This window comes from Seriola dumerili, unplaced genomic scaffold (assembly GCF_002260705.1).
Source record: "Seriola dumerili isolate Sdu_G_001 unplaced genomic scaffold, Sdu_1.0 BDQW01000036.1, whole genome shotgun sequence".
Taxonomy (NCBI): Eukaryota; Metazoa; Chordata; class Actinopteri; order Carangiformes; family Carangidae; genus Seriola; species Seriola dumerili.
This window is the reverse complement of record NW_019174291.1, coordinates 674,597-696,171: the sequence shown is the minus strand read 5'-3', so window position 1 is coordinate 696,171 and position 21,575 is coordinate 674,597. Positions and strand designations below refer to the sequence as shown.

Sequence of the window (21,575 nt, the reverse complement as noted above, 5' to 3'; positions counted from 1 at the left end):
TGTAATTTTGAAATAAATTGTTGAAAACAACAATGTTACATGGCTGTTTTGAACATTGCCGCATGCCCTCATGGCTGCTGCTACAGCCCTGGAGATGGTTTTACAATAATATCCAGTAAAGTATGTCTTAATTTCCTCTGCATACTTCTGAAACTACAGGAAAATATTTCTTAATCTGCTTCCCTAACATGACAAATAATGTTAGCGGTCAGCAGTGTCGCTTTCATCAAGATGGAATGTACCAATTTTGCCATTCTAGATAAAAAACAAGCTTGGAAATCCCCAATTCTTTAATGGTTATTGACAACTTTCAAACTGAGCTGAATGCAGTAAGAGGCTTTACTTTAGGTTTTCCTCTATCATCTCTGTGAACTGATTTCTGATTATTTTGCTCTCTGTGGTAGAAATGAAAGTATAAGAAAAAAAAAACATGGCTCACATTAAAGAAGAAACACACTTCTCCTCTAATCCCTCTTTCTGTCACAGTTAATGAGCTGAGGTACTTCATAAGGCTTCATTATTTCCTTCACAAACTAAAGACACAGTAAAGACATTTCCAACAAGCATCACAAATGTGTTTGACCAGTAATTTACAATCTTTTTTTTATTACCCTTCCGCTCTTCTTTCATATCCCAAAGTGGCACATTTAAGTTTCAAACCCCAATCTCCTATGTCCAGTCGGGTGTCCGAGCAGCCTGAATCCACAGGTTTCTCCTCTCAGACCGCTACCAATACTCACCCATACAGTGGGTGGTCTGTTTAAATAATTCCACTTAAATATTCAAGAATGTCTTTGTAGGCGTGAATGACTCCTGGCACAGTGATAAATTGTCCAAATATCCAAGTTGTCAAATTGTGTTTAATGTTAGCCTTGTTAGCCACACCACCGACCTGGCTTTAGGGCTGTCAGCTGGTCCGTCGTTCTGGTGCTCCAACACTTTGTCCAGACTGAAGTGGCTAAACATCTGGAATGGTTGGCATGAAATTTGGTACGGACATTCAGGGTCCACAGAGGCCGAATCCTAAGAACTTTGAGTGAGCCCCTGACTTTTCATATAGCACCACTGGCAGACCAAAATTTCTTGCGGCCCAACACTGCATGAGGATACCTCAGGAGCTAATGTCTCAGCCTTGGCTGCACTCTGGGATTAATGATGACTTAGCATGTTGATATGATAACATTAGCATGCAGTACAGCTGTGCAGAAGCTGACACACTACAGTCTGAAGTGATGAAAGTTGAATCACATCATATCTTAAAATGGCCACAAAAGATAAACCCTACTGATTTTCAACATTAGCTGTCTTCAGCTGCCGCCCTCAGGTGGTGGCCCTCTAGTGGTAAAGATTTAGCAAAGTAGTTCCTCCATTTTTGTTTTGTGGTGTGGAAACATTTCTACTGTGCGGGTACTCCACAGATTTCTCTGTATCCAGCACCTCTCCCACTGAGGTTCGATGGATGTGCACATGACCACTCCACATACTTTGTGTGAGCATTTTAACCCCTCAGGGGCTGCTACCATGGCTACAGACTGTATGTCTTGTCTACTTCATCAATGTCTTTCCCATTCTGGCTTATTGAAGTGCCACTGAGTGGAAGCTTTTACCGCAGCCACGAGTGCATCCGATTTCAGCCCGTCAGGCCAGAAGGAATCAGACGTGTCAGGAGCTTCCTCCTCCCACCAACCTGAACACCAGGTAGAAGTCACTTCCTAACACTGAGGATGGTCATCTGTAGACACTCTTCCTTCAGAGCCACCAGTTCTGTCTTGTAGCTGCTTGTCTTGCCTCCGTCAGCGTACACACAAGGCTGCTTCTTTGCCGATAGTGGCGTTTCCATGGTGACTGAGCCAGCGTTCAGTATGTCAGCATGCGATGGTGAGGAAGAGGAGCCCTTGTGGCAGGCCGCAGACAGTAACGCTGAGAGGGCTCGGCCAACATCGTTCCTCGCCCCCTCGTTGACGAAACAGTACAAAATGGGGTCGGCGACACAGTTGAGGCTGGTCAAAGCCAGCGATACATGGTACGCTGCAAACAAGCTCTCCTCTGAGCCACAGTCACATGGTTTCCTTAGAAACATGATGCTCCGCACCAGGAGGAGGACGTGGTACGGTCCGAAGCAGAGCAAAACGATCAGAATCAAACTCAAAGCCAACCGCTGAATTTTGGCCTTTTCCTGACGTTCTGTCGAGACGTTGCAGCGAACTGCTGCCAGGATCCCCCGGTAGGCGACCAGCATGGCTGTCCAGGGAGCAAGGAAGCCCAGAAATGTCCTGTAGAGGTTCATCCCTGCCACCCAGTCCTGCATGGGATACTTCTCAAAGCAGAAGGTGTGGTTGAAGCGATCCTGGAAGAGCTCATCGTGGAAGAGAGGTGCAGAGTTGGCTATGATCTCAATGATCCACACCATGGCGCTGACCAGGATGGCTGCAGGAGGGTCAGGAGAGGAGAGGAAAGAAATATTAGACTTTGTGGTAACTTCAGTTCCTCTAGCTTGAGTGAATACTGTACTGTATTGAAAGAAAACAGGGTGCTCAGCCAACAGAGAGTCCTTAACCTTTGACTGATTGATTGACACAATGTACCAACCTAAGAAACCATGAAGATGCTAAACTTGATGAAATGGAGCTTCACTGTCATCCAGATGAAGTGTTTCTAGAAAAGTTAGTCTGGGTTCGTTGCACGTATCATTAGATTTTATTAAAAGTAATGACTCTAGCAGACATCCTCGTTTAAGTAGTTATTTATAAAAACTTCTTTTGACATGGAAGTGATCTTATCTCCGCACAAAGTGAATTTCCTGTTACATCAGATTTGGCAGATGCGAAGACGTGCATCCCCTCCAGGCTTGGCAGTAGCACAGTTTGGGAAACGACTCATCAAATGCAATATCTCAATCATGTAAAAACAGGATACCATGTGATTTGACAGAACCGACTCTCGGACCATTGGAAAGTTAGTCACTTTTTCTCCCACGACTTGAGTCATCGGCCCACCTGTTTTGATTCGTCGAACCTTGGCGAAGCGCAGAGGATATGCCACAGCCAGGTACCTGTCCAGCGATATGCAGCAGAGGAAGGCGATGCTGACGTAGATATTGGTGTAGAAGATGAAGCCGAACAGCTTGCAGCTCTCCTGACCGTGGATCCAGTCATCGTGCTGCAGGAAGTAATCGATCCACAGGGGAAGAGTGGTGATGTAGAGAAGGTCAGCCACCGACAGGTTGATCAGGTAGATGCCGAGCTCGTTGCGTTGGCGTACCTGGAGGGAGCAGTGCGACAAAGGGAAGGAGAGAATGGGGAGGAAAGGTGAAGGCAGGAAGCGGGAGGGGAAGGTGGGATGGGAGATGGTGGGTGGAAGCAGATTTACAGTTAAAGGAGAAAATGGATGGAGAGTTTTAAGTCAGTGTTTCCTTCTTATGCAAACTTTTACAATGTAAAAGAAAAGAAAATGAAAATAAAATCCCGCGACTAGGGGACAGCTCCGTTTCCTAAGCGGTATTGATAATACATTGCTAATTTTTGGCAGAACCTCTCAAGTAAATAAACAGCAGACCGATCATGTTCATGTTTAGTCATGTTCATTTGCGTTGGAACAAACTGAATGTAGAAAGTTTCAAACGTGGCATTGATGCTGAGATGGAAGCGCAGCGAGCAGTAGGCTAATGTTCAAATGTCACTCGCTTGTCATGACGTTTGCGCTTGAAAAACATTTAGTGAAGTTGTTTGAATTAAAAGTCAATAACGATTCCCTCCGTCTGCCAAAGTAAACTGACAGTCTGTGGGAAACAGTGGAAGTGACTGATGCAGTATGGGAAAATATCCTGAGCGCCCTGTTGACTGTATATAGCAGCCAACGTTGGACATGTTACTTAAAAATAAAAAAAATAAAATAATAACCCACCTCTGGTTACACAGTGAAAACGTAATCATGCCACCTGCAGACTTACTTTACAGTAATAAATTTGTTACATGACTCGTAACATGGCTTTCCTTTTCCTGCACCCACCAGCAGTTAAGAGTTAACCACGTTTCATTTGTGCCAAAAAGGTGTCCATGTGTGCGCTGTCTATGTCGACTGAACACGTGACAAAACATTTTTTCTTTTCAACTTTGAAGTAAACCTCAGTTGCGACCAAACTATTTTGACAGTCAGATTGTCTGTGACAATTGTTCAAATGACAAAACTTTTTTTTTTTAAGCTATATTTGTCTGTCGATTCAACTTGAAACTGCACTTTAGTCGTCTTGTTGCAAATGCCCTTTGACTGTGTTGTTGTAAGTCACATACAACAACAGACAAAAGTGCAGTTTCAAGCTGAACTGACGGACAAGTGTTTTTTCAGTCGACATATATAGTGCACATGTGGACATATTCTTGGCACAAATGGAACCTCATAGAAATGATGTATTACTTTACCGATTTCATATATGATTGATCGTCGCTATGTAGTTTGTTTTATATGTTTTGGAAGCTAAGCAGCCGCAGATCTGTTCATGTGCCTCTCACTGTCTTGACTTCAGTATTAGGGGCGTTTAGAGAGTTGTGTATCTGAATGCATCACTGTGGCTGCATGCATTATTTGTGTGAGATACATTACTTATATTCTATTTATCTCAGTGCCTACATGGCAGGTTTTGGTTTACATTGTTGGTTGATATTTAAGAGAGAAATGATTTGTTGTGAGATTCATTCGATTCAAAGCTTTACACATCATGGAGCCAAATCCAAAAGGAAACAGGCTACCAGATCCTAATCTGACTGTTTGACACCGTTGTATTGAGAGTAATCTTGCTGGCTATGCTGGTGGCAGTGTGTATGTGTGTATGTGTGCATGTGTGTGTGTGTCCTCCTCACCTGCATGTAGGCAGCCCACAGGGCCATGCAGTTAGTAGGCAGCCCAAGAACGATGACTATGATGTAGAGCGTGGGCTGGAAGAACTGGTCCACCTTACTGTCCACATCACAGAACGAGATGTTGCACATTGTCCTGTGTGGAACACTCTGAGTGTGTGTGTGTGTGCGGGTGTGTGTGTGTGTGCGGGTGTGTGTGTGTGTGCGGGTGTGTGTGTGTGTGCGGGTGTGTGTGTGTGTGCGGGTGTGTGTGTGTGTGCGGGTGTGTGTGTGTGTGCAGGTGTGTGAAGTGTGTTCAGCTATTTTCAGCTCTGTGTGTCTCTCTGTAGTTTCACTATAGTACAGCTCCAGCAGTTTGACAGTGACATGCTGACTCTGGCATCCTGCTCAGCTACCACACCGCTGTCCAAGATGGAGTGACCCAAGAAAACAGAACTGTCATTTCCGGAGCATCTCATGGTTCCTGTTTCTTAAAAACACTGTCCTTCTTGCCCAAGGGCTTTGACATGTCATGATCCTCTCTCCCGCTGCGCAGCCAGCCCCCCGGTGTCCCTCAGTATGAAGGAAAGAGGAGAATAAAGGAAGGAGTGAGGGATAAAATGTGCTGAAATGAAAGCTGCCTTATCGACACTGTGCCAGGTCTCCTGCGCCTGGACAGGACCTCATCAATCTTTTAGAGATTAGAGGTCTGCCAGGTCTACTGTGAGAGGGAGAGGCTCAACATCAGCGTGTGTGTGTGGGTGTGTCTCAAGGTCCCGATGACACACAAGACTCCTCAGGGAAGTTTGCACTAAAACACAGGAATGACTTTACAGAGCTTCAGCACTTTGGAGCCGACAGGCCGTCCATTTACTCTGAACTCCCTGACATCTGCAAGAGAGAGAGAGAGAGAGAGAGAGAGAGAGAGGCTTTTAAATGATGATGCTTTATAATAACTGTACAAAGATAAAAATATCTGTTTGTGTCAGTAAAACAAATTAGATTTGTTACATACATTTTCATTTTCTTTTTTTAAAGTCATTTTTCTGGCATTTGTGCCTTTATTATAGCTGCAGTGAGAGAGAAACAGGAAAGCTGGGGAGAGAGAGAGCAGATGACATGCAGCAAAGAGCCTCGGGTCAGACTGTGGTGTGGACTGATATGGTCGCTGAGCCATCAGGGCGCCCCAAACTTTCAACACTTGCATCAATTATTAAAGCTAATAAAACAGTAACATAAAAAAGACAAAGAGGAAAAGATTAAAACCTTCAAGACATAAAAAAACTACAATTACTGCCTTGTGTTTGTATGCCTCTGCCAAACAGCCAAGTTACAGGAAATATGGTCACAATTTCCCCTTCCTGAGCTACAGCATTGAATAATGGCCAGAAGTGTTTTTGCAGAGTATCATGATGTCCTAATGAATGTTTGTTCCCAATTTGAAGAAGTTCCTTCAAGGCGTTACTGAGATATCACATTCACAAGGCCGAAACCGTGTTTCGTGAGATCACTGTGACTTTGACCTTTGACCTAATGAGTTCATCCTTGAGTGCAAGTGAACGTTTGTCTTAATTTTTACTTACTATTGTCTGACTGTGCCAGTTACTGTATATTCTGAACGAGCTGGTTCCAGCTCCTTATCAGAGCTGATTTATTCAAACCCTGGACCGTTCCACCAGGTGGAAATACACTACTCTACCTGTCCTGTGCATCATTTTTATACCTCATGATAACCTTTCACTGATATGTTTGACATTTTTTGAAGCTAGAATTTGAAATAAAATTTCTTTGGGTTCGAATAATGTTTGGTTGCGTAGCATGACTGTGTAACTTTAACTGAACATGATGCTCTTTGTGCACTAATTGACATTCTCCTCTGCAGCCTCTCCTCCGGTCATGAAGGAACAGAAACAAAAGATTGCAGCTTGTCCTCACTTCTTTTTCCCTGTTTGGCTTGTCAGAGCTGTCCTCACACCATAGCCATAAAAGTTTGTGTTTCCGGTTCATTTCCTGTATTTATTTGCTGTGCTCTGCCTCTAGTCCACATACACTTTTACACGTAATGCACTACGGTTTATGTCACAAGACTCAGAGCTGCACTTTCTAGGCATCTGGTTTGGTTATTTGAAGTGAATGGAATCTTTTGTGAGGTAAAAACAAACTACTCAAACTGCCTGGAGTGAACACACCCTCAATGCATACAGTCAAACCCTTTTTTCTGCTAATATATTGAATTCTGCTGCCTCCAACTTCCAGGAACATGTGTGAAAGAAAAGACAGTGATAGACGGAGTGACAGAGAGAGGGAAGAAAGAGGCAGCGAGAACAGCGAAGCAGCAGGAGTTTATCAGAACATGCTGACACGCCGTGCAGGCACAAAAAGACCTTGCAAACGGAGAGTCCAGGACATGTGATAAGCATTATGTAAGCCTTCACATAAACATGACTTGAATATAGATGTAGAGTAGACAGAGAGAGAGAGAGAGAGAGACAGAGAGAGCGGGGTGGGAGCTCAGTTTCTGTTTCACTCCTTAACTTCTCACTTTCCACTCGGAGCTCAGCTTCTGTTTATACATCTTGGACCGCCTTGATATTGTTGCATACAGCTGATATGAGCGCACATATGCTTTCAATCACTTTACTTAAATATGTTTTTAAGCACTGGGACCTGCCTTTCTCCAGAGTTTATGTGTGTTTCAGCTTCTTGTCATTCCTCCTGCATCGACAGATTTCATGAGTTATTGTGAAGGTTTTTCAGCATGAAGAGCCAACCGGAGGTGACCACCTCTGCTCATTCCAGTGACATGTTTATCAAAGGAAAGACTGAATTGGAATTAAAGGTCCCATATTTTAGAATTTTCCTGTGTTTTATTTAGAGTGTTGATTCATAAGAAGATGTATTTGTGGTTTTAAGTCAATATAGTTTTACATCTCCTCCGTCAGGGTTCTCTCTGGAGCTCTAGCAAGAACAAGTAATATCGTGCTGATCCCTGAGACTCTCTTTTGATTGGCCGGCGGTTTTCTGAGTGACACACGATCAGGCCAACCACAGGTAACAAGCCCATTACTGTAGCTTGGTAAAACTCACCGGTAAATGCAAATGAAAATGGTCAGTCCCCACTGAAATGATATTGATATTAAAAGGTTTTGCAGAGTTGATATTGAAATCATATTTCAGAAAAAATAAACTTGAGCATTTTCTCTGTATTTTTCTGTCATGTAGTTTGACAGCTTAGCGAGAGAATAACCACTCAGTATTATGTTGTTAAAAAAGTTAAATCAACACAAAAAGGTTGGACAGAGGTTCCAGGTAGGCGTGGCTTGGGGCATGTCTGAGAGCGGTGACTGCTTTGTTGTGACATCACAAAGTTATAGAAGTCTTGACAGCTGGTTTTAAGGCTCAGTTTCTGAATACAGGCTGTGTGTATTTCTCTGTGGACTGAGGCTTTGATACTTTCACAGTATTAATATAGAACCTAGACTTGCTTTATAATCAAAGAAGACATGGACATCTACCTTTATACTATATGGGACCTTTAAGAAAAATAATCCACTAAGTTTGTCCTCTGTGGTCCATGATTATCCACAGCACATGGCATGGTGTAGGGTCATGTAATGCTGGGGAGCAACGGAAGTCTCCTATATGTTGGCTCCACGACTAAAGCAAATATTGCCTATTTCTAAAGAAAGCGACATGCATGATGAGTCTGTGCTGACTTCCTGGTTAAAAGTCCAAGGAAGAGGCCTGAGAAGCGTCTGTCACCACACAACAAATAAGGATCTGTGAAGGAAACAGCTTCAGCCTGTGATAATGTGACAGTCAGTGGTGTGGAACAGTGACTTTGGACTGAGCTGAGTCAGTGCTACAATCATACACACCAACTCGTAAGCAAACACACACGTGAGGGCTTGGTGAGGTCATTTCTACGGTGACCTTGTCAAATAACTCTTTGTTGGGGGAAACACCCATGTTGATAACCTAAAGCACAGCTGGGTCATATTTCTGCTGTAATCTGTTGTCACACATATCATCGCCACAGTCCAGAGACATCTGACTGTTAGAGTTTTATTTGGTAAAAACTCTCACATTGGAGGTTTAAGTTCCTAGCATCAACCTTCCATTTCCCAAAAAGGCTTGTTTGTGTTGTTAGCATTCCACATGTTAATATTACTGTGGCTATGGTTTCTAGGGGAATTGGGGGTGGGGATGGGGGGAGGTGGTGGGGGGGATTGAAAGGTCAAGTTTGGAAGGGTAACTCCGTTGTCTTGTTTTTCCTTCAAATCCTCCAAAAGTCTTGTTTGCATTGTTAGAATTCCACATTGAAACAAGCAAATGCTGCCTGAACTGTCTCACCAACGAACACCAGCAAGGGTAAAAAGGCTTTTTGTTTTTAGCCTTTTAGGGAAACTTCACTCCTCTCAACTGTTTAAGGATCATCATTTGTGCTTTGAGGATGTTGTAATTCCATGAAGGAGAAACTTCCTCCAGCAGACCTGGTGCAAGAAGGAATTTAAGCACTGTGTCTTGATTTACGGTATTTCAGTAGCTAAGACTGCATTTAGCATAAAATAAAATAATTTCTTTCAAACTGACATTTCATTTTGCAATTGTGTGTGCATGATTAAGATAAACTATTACTGCCTGTCAATTTGAAACCAAAAATGTAAAGTAATTTCATTTAACTGTAACTGGTGGATGAAGTCTTCAAATACTAAAAATACGGCATCACTCCCAAAAGACCTGCATTTATTTTATTAACAGTACAATCAAACTATGAGAAGTTTTTATATTGAAGAGTTTACTTCCAGTTTTGAGGATCCTCAAGCTTTCATTCAAGGACAAGGGGAAAGGAAAGGAAAGATGCAGAGATAAGGAAGAAAAGGAACGCAAATGCAAAAGATAGAAGGATGTAATAAAAGAAGCAAAGAAAGAAAAAGAAAGAAAGAAAAAACATAAAATTAAAGAGTAAACTCTGTAAACCTATGATAGAAATACAATATCAGCACCTTAAAATTGTAGCACATTACTTCAGTAAATGTACATATTGACTTTCCACCTTTTAACCAGAACAACTTCATAAAGAATGAACATTTACTGCAAAGACAGTTAAGATACTTGTCTCAGTGTGAGGCTGTTTGGAAAGGAGCAACAAAATGCAATATCTCTCTGCTTGACCCTGCAGTCGCAGCGCTCCACTATCAAAGAGCTGACATCCCATCCGTCTCCACTGAGCACCACAGAGTCACCCCATGTCCTCATTAGATAAAACAGCAGGGCCACATGCCAGTGACAAAACCACTGCCAGTCAATCTTATCACCTCTTAATCTGTGCTCTCAGTGTGTGTGGAGGGCACGCTTTGATTCTGACTTTCTAAAATAATACAAACTAAGTTCATGTAAGATGAAGTCAGTTCAGACGACAGTAATTTAACACAAAGTGACACGGGCCCGTTTCCCTGTGTGTCGCAAAATCCACTCGTGTTTATCTTTATCCAACCTGTTACCAGGAATGTGGTTAGTCGCTTACAGATATTTATCATGTAGTGTTTGCATGCGATGGCCACTCACACACACCTCTATTGGTGTTATGGTTCATGTGATCTGTTCCTTTAGGAGTTTTTGTAATGCTTTTCGTTTTATTTTGAAAATTCTTGTGTTTATGTTTGTTTTGCTTCCTGTCCTTGTGTGTTTTTTTCCACCATTCTTTTGTCCACCTGTAAGTCTGTCATTTGTCACTAAAGGTTACTTCACTGCGGTGGTGTGCCTGTGTGTCTGCATTTGGGTCGTGAACTCACTGAACTGCGACAGTTGAGTGGATTTTCAGGCTAACAGGTGGACGGAGGAACAGGCAGGCAGAGGGAAGGGTGGAAAGACTGGAAGGTGAACAAACAGGAACAGGCAGCAGGAACCACTAGAAGGTAACGAGGAACAACACCAGACAAACTAAGAAAGAGTGAGGGGAACACAGATGCTGTGTCTCAATTCACTTCCACACTCACACTTGCTATTTTGCGTGCATTAGTGCGTTCACATTGACAAAGTATGGCTACATGCAGTGCACTATAAGCAGCGTTGGATGAATGGATATTTTTTGTGAACTGAACGAATCAGTTTAGAAATGATGAATGTGAACAGTGAGCAGCGTTCACTCTCGCGTGAGTGGCAATGATTTGGGGCTGGTGATGGATGGGTAGAAGGAGGTTCTATTGACAATAATAGCGGCCTATCTATTTAAAAAAAAAAAAAAAAACAGAACAAATGAACGTGAACAGGTTCATTTTCATCTGTATGAGCTGAACTTTGAACTATAAATACCTGGATGGGGCATTCAAAAAACTCAGAAAATGTGTAAAATGATGGACACCTCTCGCCCTCAACCTTGGCTTTGTAGTGGAAGTGGAGGGACCACCAACGTATTTTCAAACTTGTGAAAACGGGGACCAAGGAAGGAGGACACGTCGTTGGCACCGATGGCGGCTAATTTCACACAGCGGGCAAACACAGGACCCTAAAACATTCGAGTCAAGTGAGCAAAGCAGCCGGCAAGCCGAAGACAATTGGTGGTCACATGTAGTGATCGTAATCGCTGGCCAGCGCACAACAGCAGTGTTTGGTTTGGGACAACCCTACCCTGTCGAAGTTCCCGCACTATGGCACTGAGTATACCGTGTACAAGATGTGCTACATGACAGTGTACTGACTCAAGTATTTGATTTGAGACACAGCAAGAGACTGAAAACTGTGAGGGGAAGACAATGAGACACAAGGGCATGAAGCATAACAACCATAAACACAACAGTCATGAGATTTCAAAATAAAACAGGAAGCATTACTGTTTCTGTGACGCTCAGACAGAGTCACAGAGGAGTTTTATTCACCTGTTACACACCTGCAGAGTCTGCAGACCGTACAGACTCACACAGATGTGTCCTCTTGAACTGAAGTAACATTCTGCATCAAATAAATATATAAAAAATATTAGTTAGTTTATTGTTGTTGCTGCTGCTGTTTTAATTATTTTGTGATAAAGCCTATCAACCCTATCAATTAACAAGCAATGATGTCACTATGTTCAGTGTCAACATACGTCTCTTCATAGAGTTTTCAGTTGGGCTGGGGAGCAGTGTTTTTACAGGTAGGTCTTTGTTTTGTTTGTTATGTGCATAAACATGTGGGCAATATGATTCATATCCTGCCAGTGGTTTCATGCTGATGCAAAGTCAGTGGCTGTGATGCACCAACAGACAGCAATGTCCCAACATATGCAGTGAAGAAGAAGACTGGCAGGAAGAAGTTACGCCTATAACAGACCTCAAGTATACACAAGACAAGAAGACAAAAGCAAAATTTATAACATGAGACGACCCATGAACTTTTAACATATTCTAATCACCTAATTTGGACAGTTATGTTTTCAGCTGCTGCTGCCCAATGAGATGCTTTGGTGCTGCAGTTTCATAACTACTTTATTATCTTTCTAAAGTAATTGCATGTCTCATCACACTAAACACATGGATCATCATCACACCTGTCACAGCACAGACAAACAAATCCTCGCTGCAGGACAGTCATCGATTTGACTTTTCATGTTTCAGTCAGGTTAAACCTGGATTTATATCTCCTTCAGTACCAGTGACTATTTTTGTGCTGAATAATACTTGCTCACAGAGTACAGTGTTAGTAAGTCAACATCTTCAGAGTATCTGATGCATCAGCCCAAATTTGGTTTGTTTTAAGAAGATGTATTTGTGGTTTTAAGAACCAAAAATCATCTCAGTCTAGTTTTACATCTCGAAGTCCTGACGGCTGGTTTTAAGGCTCAGTCTCTGAATACAGGTGTACATTTCTCTGTGGACTGAGCACTTTGATACTTTCACAGTATTAATAAAGAACCTAGACCTGCTTTATAACCAAACAACACATGGACATCTACTTTTACACTATATGGGACCTTTAAAGAAAACACCATTTAGTCTCACTGCCCAACTTTTTGCAATTTGCCTCCTAGTGACATCTCTGTAAAGTGATGTATTATGGAGGAAGCACTCTGACGCTGCAGACTGGGGTCAGCATCCTGTGCTCCACATCATTAGAGAAAGATGGTGGTTTGGGTAAACACTGAAAAAGACTTATGCTTAATTCTACACTTAACCAAGAACACAATCTTGAGTGAGACGTTTAAGAAATTAGATTGATTTTCATCTCACCATGTCTATTTTCTCAGTCAATCACTGTGCTCACTAACAGATTAGTAAAGATGCATTGACTGATATTGTAAAGGTTGACAAATGAGGAAGCAGATTTTAAAAAAGATGAATTCTGAACTGCTTTGACAAATTCTGCCAGGAAGAATGGGATAAACTGCCCAAAGGCACTTCAAAAAGAACTGAATAAATGGAATTAAATAGGAGATTTCACTTTTTGATTTTTAATTTTACAAAAAGAAAGATTTAAAAACATGTTTTCTCATTGTCATTATGTGTTACTGTTGTTGTTGTACAACACAAAAATATGTGCAAAAAGTGAATAGTTTCTGAAGCTGCTGTAGAGTGAACAGTGTGTAGCACGTCCCTCAGATAACAGTGGACTTGCTGCCCTTAAAATTAACAAGAGTTTTTACAAAAATCCATGGATTCACTTTTGAGAATAAAAGTTGATTTCAAATATTGACATCATCTTTCCTCTGTGTCTTTCCATCAGTCACACTGCTCTGTCTTGTGTGTATTAAAAAGCTTGTTTGCGTTCTGTGGTTTGTACATAAAGTTGAGATCTGCAGGGACAGGCTGCAGCTGAAGGTTTGAGGCCACAGTTCACAGCTGGAAAGAGGTTCAAGAGGTTTATTGGTAATTAGGAATTAGAAATGTGTGTGTGTGTGTTTGTGTGTGTGTGTGTGTGTGTGTGTGTGTGTGTGTGTGTGTGTGTGTGTGTACAATGGAGGCCTATATCAACCTGTTCTGTGCCGTCCGGTGCAACACAGCAACGTTTGATCTTCTGCCAGAGAAGATTAGGTCAAGGCGGGCATGCACGCTGGCTGACACACACACACACACACACACACACACACACACACACACACACACACACACACACACACACGCACACACACGCACACACGCTGACACAATACGTTTCTCCCTTTCCTTCACTTACGATGTACTTTTCTTCCTTTCACTTTCCTCCTTCACTGCACCCATTGTTCACACGTTTGGCTCTCATGGTCTTTGTCCAGGTAACCAAACTCTGATTATCACAACTCGGCCGGTTCCACACCTAAACTCCTAGAACAACACAGAACAACAAAGAACTTGGCGTGAGATATGGCACGCAAGGCAAACAGTCAAAGATGCTCTAGTGATTTTCTTTCATACATCAGAGCAGCATTACAAGGTTAAGGTCGGGCTGTTTGCGTCATCAACAGGTAAAGTCAAAGTCAGTGACTTTGTGCTTTGATAAGGTTGAGGTGAAGTCATGTGACTCCGCACAAGTCTTATCACGCGCGACCGAGTGTAAGTTATATGTAAATACATTTTTAGTGCCAATCAGATCACTTAGTAACTCTCACTTACATGTCGAAGTAGGAACATCATCAAATCTTAAAACAAGCAAAAGGGTGTAGTTTATTTTATTTGTTTGTTTTGCAGTTATTTTCAATTATGTGGAGTGGAAGGTTCAGCATCCAGAAAAATACACAATCCAGTATATTCAGGTTTTGTACTCTGCACTCTGACTGCCTTTGTGTTTTTTGGTAGAATGTCCCTTTAATTGTTTGTCTTTGTAAATTATTCTGTGTCAGCACAGAAACACTTGAGAATGTGGAGCCAGGAGGGAAGACGACACAAACAAGTTCCTGAGCTGTATCTTAGAAAACGGAAACACCAGGGTCATTTACCCTGTTAGGAAGATATACAGTAGGCTCAGTGTTTGTGTGCGTGCGTGCGTGCGTGCGTGCGTGCGTGCGTGCGTGCGTGTGTGTGTGTGTGAAGGTCCAAACTGAATTTCAGACCTTGAAAGTGAAGGAATGTTTAGATCAGCAGGTCCACGTCTTGATACGACTGATTGTGGGTTAAAAGTTAATTCCGGCTCATTTCAACTATAGACTCCTATTGTTTTGGTAATTTCCATCAGTTGTGATAATATTATACTAACCTAAGTAATCAGAGAGATCCAGAAACACATTTACATGTATCCATGTAAACGTCCAATCGGGCAAGAAAAGAGCAACCAGACAAACAAACAGTTTTTCCAGATTATCAAACCACTTGATTTGGAAGTAAAACCAAAGTGAATGTACCTGAAATAATAACTAATTATAACTAATCATATCTCTGTGCACAGGAAATCTGAAGTAGGGAGTCATGTGTTCACTGGGACGGACGTTTAGAACAAATAGAGTCAGATAGCATTGCTTCCCATGTCTGACTTATTCTTAATGATGTCACCGCATGTCCAGATGTCAGTGTTTAACTGGCAGAGCACGAAGTTACTGTTCCTGAAATACAAGATCAACAGAACACGATCCACTTTTTAAATAAACCGAAGTTATTCTTCAAGATTTAACAAACCTGTGCGTGCGTGTGTGTGTGTGTGTGTGTGTGTGTGTGTGTTTTGGCAGCGACCATGTGGCTGTTTGCCAAACATTCCTGTTGACAGTCAAACAGTGGAAGCAGGAAGACAGTAATGCTACACTATCAAACATGTCGACACGCCTCTTACACTTCACAAAACAACTCAGTTACTTCCACGACACACACACACACACACACACACACACACACACACACACACACACACACAAACACGATCCAGTAACCTCACAGCCCCTAATCAAATCTCATAATTGGAGAAAATGATAAAAACCAAAACAATGATAATCTGCAGCAGGTACAGGGAGTATTAAAGCCAGTTTCCTACCTGTGAGGCCTGTTTTTGGACACACACTGAAGCACACACCGAAGCACACAAGTTTAAAGAAATGTTACCATCGTTAAAATGCAGGACACCTTTTTTCCCATTACAAGGGCTTTTCTCATTTACAACCTTGATCAGGAGGTCTTTGATGTTTGAAAGCTGGTGGCCGAATGACTGGTGTTATTTCATTTATTTTATTTTTGTGACGAGCCTCATTAGGAGTGTCAGTGAGATCTGAGGATGGACCCCCTGGGTGTCATCACGCCTACACTTCATTTTCTCTGGCAAAAACCACAGTGGAAACACTTCTCTGGAAACACTCTACTGCATTTTTTAAATCAAATTTGTTTAGATCTTCACAATGTGATTATGAATAAACCTGACACTAATGGAGTCGCATGGCGTCACAACCAACTTGTTTCATGGACCTTCAGGTGACAGACTGTGAGTTTTAACTTCCTCTGCCTAGTTATTCTGATGTGAACAGACGGATAAGCCTCTTATTGGCCAACTCTTTTCTTTCTTCTATTTTCTCTTGCTTTTCGAAGTCTCCCTTGCTCTCTATGAGAACCAATAAGGGCCAGGACTTGAGTTATAGCCAAGTGGTCACTAGACATGAGGACAGCTGATGTCAGCAGGGTCATTAGGCAGCCTGGTCGTCCCTCTCTGGGTCGGCCCACCCATGCTCCAGCATTCCCGACCTCAGATTTAAAAAAAAATTCATTTTTGACATTTTTTGACACTTTTCATCAGCCGGTAAGGTTCAATAAATTCATCTTGTCATCTTGTTTACCTTTTGGGTGCACTGAGGGATCGGACTTGAATGTCACTGTAACCAGCTCTCTCTCAAAGGGAGCCTCCTGATGACGTGTCTGTGCACTGCACCGTGGGACGGCTCAGGGGATTTTAAGCAAACCAAGATGACGTCAAACTATCTCAATGAATCTCTGCCATTAGCTACTGTGTGTCAAAATTGTTTGGCAACAATACTTCTTCTGCAACGTCACCCAAGAGTTTAGCAGATTTTTTTTTTAGCAGTTTTCCAGATAACCCCAAATGCTTTTTCACTTTGTCTTGAATGATGGCAGGTCCCATCAGTCCTTTCTCCTGCGCTGACACTCCACACTGAAGATGCACTCACTGGCCACAAATGATGGGATAGCGCTTTTCAGAGCTCTGTATTAGTCCAAACTTGAGATTAAAGCACTTTAATTTGGTCAGCAACAAATGGAACCATTTTTAACTGTTCTGGGGAATTAATTAATTCGTCAAACATGAATCCATGGTATTTTATTTTAGTTCACCAGTTCATTAGATTTGAAGGAAATCTACTTCCTGGATTAAAGGAATTAAGAGATCACTGACCCCAGGCCTGATATGAACTAGTCAAACATTCAGTATAGTGTACACCAGGGACGCAGACACTGCTACATTCCCACCAATGTTGAGAAGCAGTTTTCTGTCTGTTGTCATGACAACCAAGGTCCCTGCTACCAGCCATACACCGAGTTATACGAATGCTGGTCATTTTTTTTGGAAAACTACTGCATGTCTCCACCCTTCAGGATGTCCTGTTTCAATTAAAGTTAGAGATGAAATTTTCCATTCTCCACATTTTCAAATCAAGTATTTCCATTTATTTTCCATATATTTGCCATTTTACATTTCCAATTTTTTCAATATTTCAAGTTGACACTTCAGCAGATTCATTTGATACATTGATATATTAGGATTCAAGGTTGTATTGTCACCTGGATACACACACACACACACACATATATATGTATATATATATATATATGTATACATGTAGATATTTCATACCCCCCATGTTTCAGTAGTGGTCTGGATGAATCTGCAGACACAACATAAGCAAACCAAGGGCTTGGAAATGCAAATCTGAGTGAGTGGGAGAAATTTGCATTGCTATTTGTTTTGAACATGGAAATAGTGCAAATATGCTTCCCACAGTTCAATTAATATTCTCTTTTGGATCCTGTCTATTCAAATAGTTCATCGCTGTGTTGTATATACCCAGCTGGGTCTGGCAGTTTCCTTCTGAGAAGCTGGTCAGACTGGTTGCCTATAATTGCAGTCCTCCACAGAGGGCAGGAGAGACATATTCAGTTATTGAAAATGTTATTTCAGTGGTTGCTGTTCAGGGTGATTTCAACAACTCCTCTAGAGATTAAAACTGGCAACCCTATAGTCAAAAAGGAGGCTTCCCCTGAGATCAGGCTGACATTTGGGCATTTTTAAAAAAGATAAAAGAAAAAGATCAACTGGAGGGGGGAATTTGAAGGTCTATGGGGAACAGAAGGAAATTAGGAAACTTTTTTATAGAGAAACAAAGACCCCAGGGTGAGATCTCCTCCCAAAGCGTCATACTTCCATCCTACCCAGAAACCTTTAGCCTTACAGTAATTTCACTGTAACACAATGATGGCAGTGGTGACTAAAAATCTGACTACAAAAAGGTGTTTCCTGTGTCCAGGTCTCTCATGTTTTCACACGACACAGACCTTTTTGAAGTGAACTCTGCTGCAGTCAAACAGTAATTTCAGGCTTGGAGCAGTTTGTTATGTTCATCTGGCTGTGTGTCACTGATTATTGCTTTTTATGCAATAACCCTGAGCGCATATTTCACATCCTGGTCACCACTTGCGTCCAGATCTGACACATCTTCCATAAAACTGGCACATTTAGTGGTGTACGCTGACAGTGAGAATAAATTCAGTCCTGTCTATTTTCACCCTCGTCTATCACGTGCTCGGTCGATGATATTGTAACTGCAGAATCAGTACAAACGGCACTGTGGTGGTGCTAAATTAGCTTCTGAGGAGATGATGTGTTGCTGTGTTCTTCGTGCTCCACAGATAAGTTGGCAGCGGACAACAGGGACTCTAAGGGAGAGAAGGGGTGGAAGTGGATGTTAGCGTCAGCAGCCATCCACTGGCAGAGGGATGCAGCCGCCTCCACAGTTCTCACTGTGCGCACAAATGTTTTTGGGGGGTAGATTCCCTGCAGTGTTTATTCTCTGTTTATCAAGGATTCAGCCGAATGAGAACACATGTACTGTATACATAGTTAGGATGAAAAATACTGAATCCCTTCTATTTAAAACACATTCAGTGGGCCAACATGTCATCGGACCAGAATAATTCAGCCTTTGAACAGGATCTGTTTATGCTCACACGGCTGGGAGAAGTCACAGTTTTTGTTTTGCGTGTCTATACTTTTCAATTCCTAATTACATACAAAGACAAAGCAGCTTTCATTTTAATAATGTTTCTATTTTTGCTTTCACATGTAACTGCTGCCCACTGTATGTCTTTATAATTAAAAAAAAAATTCACAAAAAAATTAAAAATTAAGTTTTTTATTGTCTTATGTCTACCATGCACTATAAGATTTTGTAAAGAATGGATCATTTTCATGATCTGCCCCTGAAATAACTGTGTTTTGACTTTTGATTTCACAATTCATTTTGAAATTATTTTCCTTGTGTCCAATTATCCTTGCCCCCCCCCCCCCCCCCCCCCCCCCCCCTCCCCCCCCCCCCCCCCCCCCACCCCCCCCACCCCCCCCCCCCCCCCCCCCCCCCCCCCCCCCCCCCCCCCCCCCCCCCCCCCCCCACATGCTCAACAGCAACTGGTTTGCTGCCTCCTGTCAGTTGCTGGAGAAGCGTCATTGAACGTCACTATTTGCATGAGAGCCAAGACTAAAAACTTACAATAACATTATGAAATGTTAGATTTTATCGGAACATCAAGACGAAAAAAAGACTGACTTAGAGGGCTAGGATGACCACCTCACACTTGCAGCATAGACACAGAGCTCGTCGCCTCAATATCTCATATATTTGCAACTGGATGCCTGACTGATTGTATCAGTCTAGCCAATGAAATTTGATCAGTGTGCGTTACCGATAACTAGTGTTGCTCACAGTTTTATCTGCTGCTATTTTTACCCATGTAATAACCTGAATTATATAAGAAATGATTGATGTTGAGTTTCAGCTTACGTCTAGTTTTTCTTTTTTTTTCTCTCTCTCTCAAACACACACACACTTTTCATAAACATTCTCATCTCAAGAAGGTAAAGATTGTGTGAATGCTTGTTTTTCTGAGAGGAAATAGAGAGTGAGATTCTGTTAAATGACATTTTTGACATTTGTCGTTTTTTTTAACAAGCTTGTGTGTGTCCTTAAAGGCCCCTCTCTACACACTGGAGGGAAATGCTGTGACAACAGCAATGTTGCAGGTTTGTTGTATATCACATTGTGATGCTGAGCTGCGTCAGGGTGTTTGATGTGTCTTTCGAGGCATGTGCGATGGTGTCATGGTGACAGGAAATATGGTCACAATCTTCCCTTCCAGAGTTATAGCATTTAATAATAGCCAGAAATGTCTTTGCAGAATATCATGATGTCACGGTGAAGTTGACCTTTGACCCTTTGCATATAATATCATCACTTAATGTAGATATTTGAGTCTACATTGTGTTGCTTTGGGTATTTATGGGATACGGCCAAAAATATTTTTTTGAGTTCACAGTGACCTTTGACTTTCAAAGTTCGGGACATTTCTTCTTTAAACATGAACACAGGTCCAGGACAAGTAAAACAACCTGTGTCGGATGACAAAGCAGCTTCGCCAGGAAAAAGCCCTGCTGCAATACTCTGTGCATCAGGATGGAAGAAGAAGCCCAGAATGGTCCACATCAAACAGGTCGTCCATCAGGTAGGTCTGTTCTGCTGACCCGGTGGTTGTATATTTAACCATTATTTCCACACAGTCAGTTCTCCAGTCGACCTCCCTGATGGCGCCAGACTTGTTTGTCATAAGATTTGTGTAACAACTGCGAAGCAGAAAACCAACAGAATGAAGCTACAGTAGCTGTATTTTATGGCAAATATCCCCATGGTTAACTCCATGTTTTCGACCGGCGTCATCCATGATGGTGAAGCTCTTCTCTCTCTCTTTGTATAATACGAGCTTTTCATGTTTACTGAGAAGCTTCATGGAAAAGAAAACACACCAGTTTAACAGCTTTACAACACATTTTCCCCTGTGGCTATGCCCAACACAGCAATAAAGATAAGAGATGAGATTAGATCAGATAAAACATTAATGATCCCTGTGGGATACTGAGCTGCAACAGCAACAAACACTGTTATAATAAAGCAATGAAAAAAATAAATGTATAACTGCAAATGGGCGACACACCAGTCTCCAGTTTATTCGGTACACCTATAGCTACCGCTAATGCAGTCTAACATTTTTCATTGGGGAGAAGCCATTTTGAAGGCTGTAGTTTGTGGTGCTGTTGAATTGGATTGTTTTTAGCTGAGAGGTGTTTCTAATATTTTGTCCACCCTACTTAGTATATCATTGAGGACGCTTTTCTACCACATGCCATGCTGCAGGTTTGCACACAAAAATAAGTTGGTCGCACCCACCTGCCTTACATCTCAGGTGTTTCTTTGAGCTGAGTTTCAGGAAATCAGAGCTCATGTAACATTAAACACTCGTGACTGCCACCGGCGTCAGAGACGACAGTTGGACTTCATCTCCTGTCCTCATGGCTCCGAGTTTAAGACAGGCGTCCCAGAGGGGCCTGACTGTCATAATGAGTTGTAAACAGGAGGGAGGATGGCTCGGTGTCAGCTCCCATAAGTGTGGTGGGAAAAGCCCCGGCATCATCCTGCCGAACCCAGCAACAATAAACACAGCATGTGGAGAGGAGAGGAAGAGGAAGAGGAGAGGAGAGGAAGAGGAAAGGAGAGGAAGAGGAAGAGGAGAGGAGAGGAAGAGGAGAGGAGAGGAAGAGGAA

The 21,575-nt window shown here is 42.2% G+C and overlaps 1 protein-coding gene and 1 long non-coding RNA gene across 2 annotated transcripts in view; both read right to left on the bottom strand.

Moving 5' to 3' along the window:
- Positions 1-896: 896 nt before the first annotated feature.
- Positions 897-5,044, bottom strand: gpr4 (G protein-coupled receptor 4). The gene is made up of 3 exons (XM_022738674.1): positions 4,857-5,044; positions 2,997-3,261; positions 897-2,427 (listed from the first exon to the last, which is right to left on the bottom strand). The coding sequence occupies exons 1-3, from the start codon at positions 4,983-4,985 to the stop codon at positions 1,706-1,708; spliced, it is 1,116 nt and encodes a 371-aa protein (XP_022594395.1). The 5' UTR covers positions 4,986-5,044; the 3' UTR covers positions 897-1,705.
- A 94-nt stretch (positions 5,045-5,138) lies between these two features.
- The window catches only part of LOC111216968, a 42,336-nt gene continuing 25,899 nt past the window's right edge, over positions 5,139-21,575 (bottom strand). Inside the window, exons 2-3 of the long non-coding RNA XR_002664943.1 lie at positions 13,983-14,110; positions 5,139-5,723 (exon numbers count right to left, since the gene is read on the bottom strand). This is a non-coding gene — a long non-coding RNA (uncharacterized LOC111216968). The remainder of the gene's footprint in view (positions 5,724-13,982; positions 14,111-21,575) is intronic.

Bases quoted from the DNA above. Each gene is read 5' to 3' on its own strand.
- gpr4 (XM_022738674.1), bottom strand. From the start codon at position 4,985: ATGTGCAACATCTCGTTCTGTGATGTGGACAGTAAGGTGGACCAGTTC. The intron at 3,262-4,856 runs GTGAGGAGGACA...TGCTCCCTCCAG, and splicing joins TGTGGGCTGCCTACATGCAG to GTACGCCAACGCAACGAGCT. The intron at 2,428-2,996 runs GTGGGCCGATGA...ACCCTCCTGCAG, and splicing joins GGTTCGACGAATCAAAACAG to CCATCCTGGTCAGCGCCATG.